This window comes from Diorhabda sublineata, chromosome 1 (genome assembly GCF_026230105.1).
Source record: "Diorhabda sublineata isolate icDioSubl1.1 chromosome 1, icDioSubl1.1, whole genome shotgun sequence".
In the NCBI taxonomy this organism is placed as follows: Eukaryota; Metazoa; Arthropoda; class Insecta; order Coleoptera; family Chrysomelidae; genus Diorhabda; species Diorhabda sublineata.
Window position 1 is genome coordinate 4,046,698 of NC_079474.1, and position 10,821 is coordinate 4,057,518.

General features: G+C 29.1%; 2 protein-coding genes across 21 annotated transcripts in view; one reads left to right on the forward strand and one right to left on the reverse strand.

The window, feature by feature from the left end:
- The window catches only part of LOC130453380 (antichymotrypsin-2-like), a 52,496-nt gene extending 44,421 nt beyond the window's left edge, over positions 1–8,075 (reverse strand). For 12 of the 20 annotated variants that reach the window (XM_056793148.1, XM_056793115.1, XM_056793107.1 and 9 more), the window contains exon 1: positions 4,440–4,569. In XM_056793148.1, coding sequence (XP_056649126.1) covers positions 4,440–4,566 — 127 coding nt within the window. In that variant the 5' untranslated portion in view covers positions 4,567–4,569. Of the gene's footprint in view, positions 1–385; positions 474–4,439; positions 4,818–7,947 lie in introns of those variants that run through there. The other 8 variants (XM_056793216.1, XM_056793233.1, XM_056793173.1 and 5 more) reach the window with 7 other exon arrangements.
- Positions 4,667–10,816, forward strand: LOC130440431 (ATPase WRNIP1-like). The gene is made up of 6 exons (XM_056773552.1): positions 4,667–4,938; positions 5,400–6,294; positions 8,415–8,565; positions 9,298–9,481; positions 9,565–9,810; positions 10,703–10,816. The coding sequence occupies exons 2-6, from the start codon at positions 5,426–5,428 to the stop codon at positions 10,777–10,779; spliced, it is 1,527 nt and encodes a 508-aa protein (XP_056629530.1). The 5' UTR covers positions 4,667–4,938; positions 5,400–5,425; the 3' UTR covers positions 10,780–10,816.
- Positions 10,817–10,821: the final 5 nt, after the last annotated feature.

Below are 10,821 nucleotides of genomic sequence, written 5' to 3' on the forward strand. Positions count from 1 at the left end.
CAAATTTTTCTAACCACGCATCGATAGTCTTTATCCAAAAGATTTGGAGGTTTTGGTGCCAAGTGTAATTAGATTGTAAAAAATTGGACAAGGTTTTGTAATTCTCTAAACATATAATCCAGCTGATGAAATTTTGGCATCAACATAAAGTAAAAATGTCCCAATTCAGATTTTTATTAATCAATTTCTTGTGGAAAGTGGTAAATGGGAAGTAAGAAGATATGAATGGGAAAGAACACCAAAGGAAAATATTGAAAGAAAGCGGTTAGAAAAAGAAAAACATACCCCACATCATTCTAGTATTAGAGAAATAATTATGATTGAAATACGAATAAATTCAATGTGAAAATGAAAATTAATAAAAAAATATGATGAAATACAGTACCTAAACGAAATAACATGTTTCACAAAACTGATAATTTCTTAATAAAAGTTGAGCACTTATTGGTAATACCATTGTGATAACACATATTTAAACAATTGAAAACTATAATAAAATATAATTTTTCAAGGTCACATTTAGATTTTTTTGAATCAATATCTCCGATGGTAAAAACATTTAATTGAACATTTCCATAAAAAGCAACATTTGATACCTTTCTTGGAAAGTAAAGATACGTTAAAATAAGTTGATTCTAGTTCTCTTTTCATAATAAATTAGTTTAAAATAATGGGTAAAAATTTGACTTGTCAGTTGTGTTATATTGAACCAATGAAAAAAGATCTTAAATCAAGAAAAATCATCACTGGAAAACATTTTTTTCTATATTTGTTCGTTTCTCAAAAACGTGTTTAATTATTATGACCCTAAAAGTAGCAGACAGCAAACGAAACAGGGTTGCCAGATCCACGGTTGCTAAATACGGGACAATCTACCCCCCAATACCCGAAAAGCAAGAGGGGGAAAATTTTCATAGAACTAAAGAAATATAGGGTTAAAAAAATAACCTTTAAAACGTATTTTTTCTAAGGCGGCCCTTAGACAATCAATTTTATTGCACAATGATTGAACGAAAGTTTGAATGAGTTTTTATTGCACTATATTTTTTAGTCTGTGTTATGTCTTGACGAATACTACGTGCATAATGGCGGAAAAAAGAATGAAAAAGTTAAAAAAAAGAGAGTTTATCGTCGAATGTATCCAATTGGACAGGTAATTACCATCTTTGTGGAATATCAAGTGTAGGGATGCAAACGATATATCGATGTTTGAAAAACATCGATATATCGTTCATAATTATGGATGTTTCAACATCGATGTTACATCGTTCTTCATGATCGATGTTTTACTAACGATGTTAGGTACATACAAACACATTTAGTGTCTCGTTCGCTCTGCAATACAAACGCGCCTCGTGCCTCGATTTTCAACGCCATCTCTGTTACTGGCTCACATCTAAAAGCTTACTTTTTGGTGTTTTATTTTTGAGTGTTGGTCAATCTGGATTTTGAAACTAAGTTGCAATCATGCATCGAGAAACAACCAAGATTATTGAATGAACAACGTCCATTTTGCAAAGGTGTTTGATATTGTTTGTTTATTAGCTATTTGCATTTTTGTGCATTTGAAATTGTTGCGAATTGTGCTGTCGTGTTTACTTACTCAATATGAGTAAACGAGTAAAGGTCTGCTGTGTACCAGGATGCACGAATACTTAAATAGCAATCAAGTTCATATCTATAATGATTTTATCCTTATTTTACTTTTTTATAGACATTCCATTCCTACGTTTGCAGAATTTGGTTACAAAGAATAAAGTTAATGCTTGCAGATACAGTATTATCATCACATAGAATATGGGATATTCATTTTGAACCAATTTGTAGAAACCCTGATGGCAGGTTAAAAAAACTTCCACTGGCAACTCTACATTTACCTGGTAAGTACTTATATTTACTTGGACAATAAACCTCTTATGAATCCTAGTGAAAAGTTATGTAGAAGAAAAGAATTGATGTTTCCTTCGATAGTCAATGTCCCAATTTATAAACCAATCAATAGAAGCCTAAAATATACAGGGTAGATCTTGTCACTCCTTATGTGGCAGGTTTAGTAGCGAAAAAATTATTTAAAAGTCTCAAATGCCACTTGGGTAAAAATATAATATAGTCAAACGAATTAATTAAGGCAAATTCATTAATATATTTTAGGGAATATAAGAAAAAATGTTTTATGTGCGCCTTCAGCAAAATTCCGTGATATTTTTAAAAGTTTTTCTGATAAAATTTTCGGAAGATCGTCCCAGTTAAACAATTCGATAGGCATAAAGAAACAAATATTTCGTTTGGAGGATTTGACAGACATTTCCTCAATATTTTGTTCAGATCATAAGGATTATGTAAATATATTTGTAAATATTAGTTTTAACATACAGATCTTCCATTACATAGGTATAATTAATAAAATTTTGAAGGGCAAAGATCAACAAAATAAAGACTATGATGTTGTGATGAATATGGCATACGTTAAATATAAGGAAAGCTGCAAGAAAGACAACGGTAAGCACTGATTATTCATGGTTATAAAATCAGTTTTTTATATACCATTGTATGTACCATGTACAAACAGAAACATTTTTTAAACACGCCAACATCTCACTGTTGACAGTCCTAGCCTGCTAAAGTGTAAAGTAAAAATTTTTGTTTGTGGATATAGTTATAAAATGTCAAAAACAAAATAAAAATTATAATAATCATCCTGTGTTTCAATATTCCATCTACCTATATCTTATATAAACCATTTAGAATTTATTTTTTCCAAAAAATAATTTTTAATCTTTGAATTTTAATTTTTGTCAATCTTCGTAATGAATTCAATAGCTGATAATCTTCAATTGTCAATTTCAATTCTTTGAATTTTGATTTTTGGTAATAAAATTAATAACTGAAAATCTCGAAAAGAAGTTTTTTCATAAAATCTGCATGTGTCTATTATGAAAAGAAGAAAAAACTAAAACGAAAATAAAAAATTTCCTTATGAAACAATTTTCGAAAATAAATTATTACCGAGCTTTTAAAAAAGATAATAGTTTTTTGTTGGACCATTAATTACATCTTAAAGATCACTTACTACATTAAGAAAAGCAGAACTTGTTTTTTTGTGGATCAAATTTTGCCATGTTGAGATAAATCACTCTTAATCACAGTTTATCACATTCCCTATTAATCACAGTTTATCAGATTCACTATTAATCACAATCACCTTACATTTTGTACAATTTTTATAGTATTAAATATCATCAACACTATATTACTTCTATTTTACCTAAAATAGAATAAACTCAACAATCAGAAGTGAATGAAAAAATTATAATTCAATTATTTAAAGGTTAGTAAGCATAAATTAGTAATAAGCATTGTTTTATTGAAGTTATTAAATTGATTCATTGAAAAACGTGCCACCAATAAGCACATAACCAGCTGATGGAATGAAGAGGTAAAATAGCCCGCGAAATTAAAATTCATCTTCGAAAATACAAAAAAAGTGTGTTTATTTTGAAAAAAATAAAATTTTAATTCTAGGAACTTTCATTTATCGCTGAGGTATCCCTAACCTACATTTTGTCTGCTGTCTGCAACTTTCAAGGTCAACTTTTTATTAGCAAAGTTAGAAATGTCTTTTACCATAAAAAACCATTTATTTTTCATTCTTGCAAGCGCAGCCGCCATGTTAAAAAAATGGTAATTTAAAAGATTCGTACTATTTTGTACAATAACAGTAAACTTATCCCCACAAATTCATCCTGAAAACAAATTTAAGAAGATACTGTACCTATTTGTCAACAATTTAGAATAAGCGCATAATTACTATGAATCATTGAAAATGTGGGCGTTTATTAAACCTCAAAAAGTGAGTTCTTTAAGAGATTAGCTGTGAATACTACAAAGAAATTAAGTAATGATTGATTATTCTACTAATCAATTATAATTTCTTGTCAACACATGTAGAGCCTTTATATTATTAACGTATACTTAGTGATATGAGTAGTTAACATACCAAAATGGCGTTTCGTATTTTTACAGATAAATGATTATAATTTTTTTTCAATTAAAAAACTTATTGTTGCTTTTTTATGTTCTTTTATATTTGTCCATTTCAATATTTAGTTTACCTTTATGCTTGTTAACGAAATTTGGCTATATAGACGCATGCGCTCCTATTTATTTAAATCAATCGAGATACGCCCATAAATAAATACTTTCTTAATAAATTGAAAAAGCCGTGTAACAATACTACAGATTTCTATCACATTATGCGAACTATTTCAATACAAATAATTATTTTTAATAAAAAATCAATAGTCGAAAAAACTATAAAAAAACATGACACAATTTTAATTCAATAGCACCGCAAATAACAAAATTTTAATTATTATCTTTGTACTTATCGAATTATCATTGGAATTAGTTCATTACCTACTAGATAATAGAAGACTTACCTAAAAATAATTTCGGACTGAATATAACAAACACACTAACAAACACAACGTTACAAAGAGAATGAGAAATAATTTTTCGGCACAATCGATGTGAACTCTCAAAATCTTTAACCTTGACCAATACCATAAAATCTATACAAAAAACAAGCCAAACATAGTTTGAACCAGCTAAAAAAAAGTCTGGGTGTTCAGTACAGCTGAATATTAATTTGTGGAGGTGGAAAATTGATTGAAAAACTCGAATCAAGTGCAAACGATAATGTATCGAAGAGAAATTTGACACTGTAATTGTGACTAAAATTCCGACGTCGAATATATTAATATATTTTTTTAAGCAATGGAAATTTACACAAACTTTTATATACATTACCACTAAATAGTACAGGGAATTGATATTTAAAAATTAGTTTCGTTAACAGGAAAAATCCAATTTATAAAAACTGATTACCATAAACTTTGCTTTAATTTACACATAAGACAATTTATGAATCGAAAGCAGGTGTGTGTATGTGTTATAATGATAAAATAAACTAATTCAAGCCGAATTTCACTGATTGTGATCTTGTTTCCATCCGCAATTTAGACATAACTTTATTAATATACTTAACAATCGATTATCTAACGATTACGTAAAAAATTCTTTTTATAGTTCTATTTATAATCAAATATTTTAATTTTGACATTGAACCAAGTATTTACAAACATGAAATTATGATTAAATCATTTGATTATGTTTTGTTCAAAGTTTAAACGAAAGGGAACATTTCGTAATCAAATATGAATCGATTCTTTACAAAGCTATGCGATCACTAAAGAGAATTAGAACCAACCTTGGTATTATTAAGAATTTTATTTGGATGGTAGAAAAAATCAAGGTTTATTTAAATACCAGTCAAGTGCAATGTCGACATAATATTTTGTTAGAAGTGTAATTAAAAAATATTTTTTTTTTGAGGTTAGGTATATGTAAAACCGGTAAAAGAATAATGAGTGAGCTTACGAAAAGAACGTCCTGTCCGATATGCAATAAGGACTTTCCGATTGAAGATATTGAAAATCATGCTAATCGTTGCATATTTTTAAACTGTCCTGATGAGGATCCCCAGAAACGTAAACGTTCTCCAAGTCCTATATTTCAAGTTTCACAAGCAAAAACGTCGCTTCTACATAAATCACCCAGACATTCTAGTGGAAAATTTATTGAACGTACAGAAAATCTTTTGGAAACTGTATCTTGTTCGAGTAATTCTGAAGTAACCTTCAAACCGAATTTGTCATTTATAGTTCCTTTAGCCAAACAAGTACAACCGAAAAGTTTAAATGAGTTTTTAGGACAAAATCAAATTCTAGGTAAGGACTCTGTTCTAAGAGACTTATTGGAAAAGGCGGAAATACCAAATATGATTCTATGGGGTCCACCAGGTTGTGGAAAAACATCATTATCAGGTATAATAAGTGAAATATGTAAATCGAATCCTAAAAAACTCAGATTCGCTTCCCTGTGCGCTGCAAGTGCTGGCGTAAAAGATGTCCAAAATATCATCACCGTATCCCAAAATGAAATGAAATTTGGAAGAAAGACTGTTTTATTCATGGACGAAATACATGCTTTTAATAAAAGACAACAGGATACAATGCTACTAAGTGTGGAAAAAGGTGAAATTATTTTAGTAGGAGCTACTACGGAGAATCCGTCTTTTTCAATTAATTCGGCGTTATTGAGTCGTTGTAGGGTAATAGTATTAGACAAATTAGACAGTGATACTCTGTACGAAATCCTCAAACAAGCCGCCATTAAATTTAATCTTAAAGTTATCAAAAAAGTTAATAGTGGAAAGTTAAGTGGCCAATCTTGGTAAGTTTTAATATAAGATAATAAAATTAGAATTTAAAATATTTTTTGTTCTTCCTATATTGTATATTTACTTGAAAAACCACCCTATATTCATCAAGTTTTTACTAGAAACATAGGATTTATTTTCATTTCATCACCAACATCAAATTAACAAGGAATTAGTATATAAATAATAGTAAAATTATAAGAATTATGAACATTATTTACAAAACTTTGATTTTTCTTCGCTTTTTCTCAATTTGTATGAAATATGCTAACTTTTAACTTTCATTGTTAACGTAGAGAAATCAAATTTAGAAAATTTAAAAATTTGTTAAAACAAAATTGTGTTGCTGCAGCTATTTAAAAAAAGACAAAGCTAGCTTATAATAAAGTTGTCATTGTCACATAAAGTTTCCATAAAGAGGGTACAACCAAGGGATTGCAAATTTTTTGCCAAATTTTCAAATAGTGGGAATGGTAAAAAACTGAAAAAAAATTTAAAATTTTCTGAAAAATGAAACACTGCGAATCAGATACAGAAGTAAAGACTGAAAATATTATTCAGCGGTTAATTCTTAATCATTATAACTGAATGATATCGAAAGAAGAGCTTTTTTGGAAAAACTATAAAAGAAAACTCTCTCAATACAAGTTAGATCAATGCCTTAGAAATGCTTACTAAGTAAGGAAAAATAATAAAGATTATATTATTTGATGAGAAAGCTTCTAAAAGATCTTGAATAAGCTTCCACTGCTTCAGATGTAAAGAAGTGAGAAATTGTTTATCCAGATACATGGAAGACGTTTCAATATTGCCAACGTGTTCGAATGCTTGTTAGGATCAGAGGAGTCCTGGAAGTACACTTATGAAGCAATACCTAAAGACCGAAGAGAAACCTAGTTGGAACTAGGCTTAATGAAAGACAGTTTTTGTGACGAAGCAATGGGAGAGTGGATACCATTGCAAAGTGCGAGAGTTCAGGGTGGGATTTTAGTCAACAATGACCTCAAGCATCCTTCAGACTATAAATGTAATTGAAATGAGATTCCTCAGGAAAATAGAGAATAGCAAAAATTTAGAATAAGAAATGAAACAGAGAAATATCAAAGATAAAACCAGATTAGATATACGAAAAACAATTGAGAACAGAATACGTTCAAATCCAAAATAGCAGGTAAACAAAAACCAAGAAAAACATGGATTTAAAATATGAACGAAGCTGATGAAATAAAGGGTTATAAAATGAGAGGGAATAAATGATCAGATCAAAGATAGGAAGGCATGGAAAAAAAATATGGCCCTCAATCCAACAGCTTATAAAACTTTCAAGTCAATTTGCAATATTGAAAGAAAAATCCATTATTTGTAGAACAACTTGAGATAATAATTCTAATTATTATCATTCAGTAAGAAGTATCATTTACCTTTCCCTAAACTAGTAAAATTTATATTTGAAATTTTTCATTAAAAAGTTTTATATAACGCCCTCTAGTTTCCAGTTGAAAGATTATTTTTTTTCAAGTAATGATTGCATTTTGAATTTGCTAAAATGTGAGAATAGGGAAGTATGAAAAACTGTGATAAAATCTTCAATACTTATTTTATTACTTAAATCAGAAATATTAAAATCCAAAGTTTTATAAATGAATAAAAAAATAATTTACACTTACGATTCAGATGTCACGTCAGGTCGTTTCACTGACTTAGTTAATTTTTTATCATAATATAAAAATATTCTTAACACTGAATGCATTTGTATCACAGATAATGGGTACTTTTGTTTATTATAACATTAAAAAAATTATTATCGCGAAATTGTAATTGATAACCTTCACAAGTACATTATTAATTGTGTTTACTAATACTTATTAATAAAAATCGAAGAGACAGTTTAAGATGATTCCACTTTGAAAATTATAAAGTAACTATCTTGACTATTACATTCCACTTATACTAAACCATTGGCATAGGTAACTAGATGAATATATATCTGTCAAAATTTCGTGAAACAATTGAATAGCGTCCATTTTCTTTAAAAACTTGTCAAAAATAGAAAAACCGTTCAGAGTTTTTGAAATTTAGACCCATGATTTTCATTGATTATTTGATATAAGTAAACTATTATTGTGACTTTTAGTCTTTCAATAGAAAACGAAGCTTTAAAATGGCTGGCAGACGTTAGCGATGGAGATGCGAGAATAGCCCTTAATAATTTACAATTAGTCATACAACACAACAAAGATGGCGGTGACGTGATAAATATTGATGATATCAAAGAAGGAATGAAGGTAAATTTTTTTTTATTAATTATATAAATTAACCAATTAAATACTTCAACGCTAGATTTAAATATTTGAATTAAACATTGTTGGAAAAAAATTTAGCTACACGTTTTTTTTAAGAGAAGTTGTCAACATCTAGGTATATTATGAATAAAGTGTTAAGGTATAAATATTTTTAATTTCTATAAATTAATTATTACAGATCGAAATTTCAATGTGTGTTGCTGATATTTTGTTTACTTTAATTATATGATAAATGTTGATAGTTTATACATTATTTTCTCATCTTTTTGCTATTTTTTTTTTAATTTTTTCAAATAATTTCTCTTTTTTTCATTTTCTTCTTAAAGTGTACAGAATAAAATTTAAATGTTATTTCACCGAGCATAGAATTGTATAGTACTTTTCATGTAACAGTATATCACGAAATCTCACACTAATATAAACTTTGTATTTTCAATAGTGTACGATCATACTATGTTTTTATATCAAAATTAATTATCTGATAATTAATAACAATTTTTTTTCTATATGAAGTATCAATATTAATCAATGATCTAATTCATGGCGTCGCTGCCAGATTGTCTTAAACTTCTTAAAACTACTTATAAAAAGTTTAAATTTTCTTTCTGTATTAAAACAGTATAATTATTTCATGAATGATTACTTACCAATTAATACGTACCTTATAAATGAATTTCGTTTTATCTAATTAAAAATCTGGAATTTCTTTTGTAGAAATCCCATATGTTGTATGATCGTAAAGGAGAAGAGCATTACAATCTAATATCAGCAATGCACAAATCAATAAGAGGTTCAGATGAAAACGCGGCTTTATATTGGACTACTAGAATGATTGTGAGCGGAGAGGATCCCAGATTTATTGCTCGAAGACTTGTTAGAGCCGCTAGTGAAGATATAGGTAAACACCAATGTTAACCATATTTCAATTTTTCAAAAAATCTTTTATGCCCAATGAATGTTTGTTAATTTTAAAAATTTCAGGAAACGCTGATCCAAACGCATTACAGTTAGCCGTATCAACTATGCAAGGCTGTCAACTCCTTGGTATGCCCGAAGCAGATGTACTGCTAGCTCAATGTGCCATTTATTTAGCTCGCGCTCCTAAATCGAGGGAAGCTGATACTGCATTGGCTAGAGCGAAAGCTTTAATTACAGATCACAAAGGTCCTCAACCAGCTGTACCTATGCATATTAGAAATGCACCTACGAAACTTATGAAGGAGCTAGGTAAGTACAAAACTAATGGAAAGTACCAATCATCCTCTCACATTCATGGTTTTTAAGTTTTCGTGAACTTAACCAGTCCGTCTGATACGGAGTCAGATTCTTTTCCTGGTGGTGTAAATTTTACCATTCATGATCCTCTTTGTCCACCTGTGTGGTCAAATCAACTCAACCTATGGGCTTTAATGAATCGGATGGTGTTTTCATTGCCTAGTATTTCATTGATTTCTCTATTATTTCTGATTCTCCACTATGTTTTGTTTGTTATAATTCCTCCATATATTCTGATAAAGAAGACTCTTTTTTTTGTTTCATTTCCAAAGGTGTTTAAACCTTTTGCCGATATGGGCGGGATATTCCTATAGTGGATGCTGTCTCTATGGTTTGCTTGCATAATCTGCTGTTGTCATTCTCTACCATGCCTATCATCTTGAGGTAGTATTTGACATGTCGAAATTCCTCAAACTTATTAACAGAAATGGTTATAAATTGCTTGGATTATCTTAGTCCTGGAGTGTGATCTTTAAGCCGTAAATAAAGTTCGTTGTTGATATGACACCATACATGATCCTTTAACTTTTAAAAAATCATTCAAAAACATGTATCCTAGAATATTTTATGAATTCAATCCATTTTATACTCAACATTCGCTACCAGATAGATACTAGATGAAAGGTCCCAGAGTAGTTCATATGATCTCCTTGGAGTTCAAAGGATACTCAATAGAGAGTTGATAAAAGTTGGGAACTTCTATCTTAAAGTATTTCGCACTTGATTTGTGCGAAATGTTTTATTCGCTTTCAATCAAAATTTGTAATTCAAAAAGATAGTACGAATGGGGGAAGATTTTTCTACTTTTGTTTATATTTTTAATAAAATTTTTCTTTATTTGCAGGTTATAGTAAACTTCAAAAAGGCGCCGAATTTCTTTTTATGCCTCCAGAATATAAACAAGTTGATTTTTTCAAATAGTATCTGTACTTTTCTAATTAAATAAATTTCAAATGTTCGTAT

Excerpts from the sequence above, each read along its gene's own strand:
- LOC130440431 (XM_056773552.1), top strand. The coding sequence starts at position 5,426 with ATGAGTGAGCTTACGAAAAGAACGTCCTGTCCGATATGCAATAAGGAC. Across the intron at positions 6,295-8,414 it reads AAGTTAAGTGGCCAATCTTG|TCTTTCAATAGAAAACGAAG; the intron begins GTAAGTTTTAAT and ends TGTGACTTTTAG. Across the intron at positions 9,811-10,702 it reads GAAACTTATGAAGGAGCTAG|GTTATAGTAAACTTCAAAAA; the intron begins GTAAGTACAAAA and ends CTTTATTTGCAG.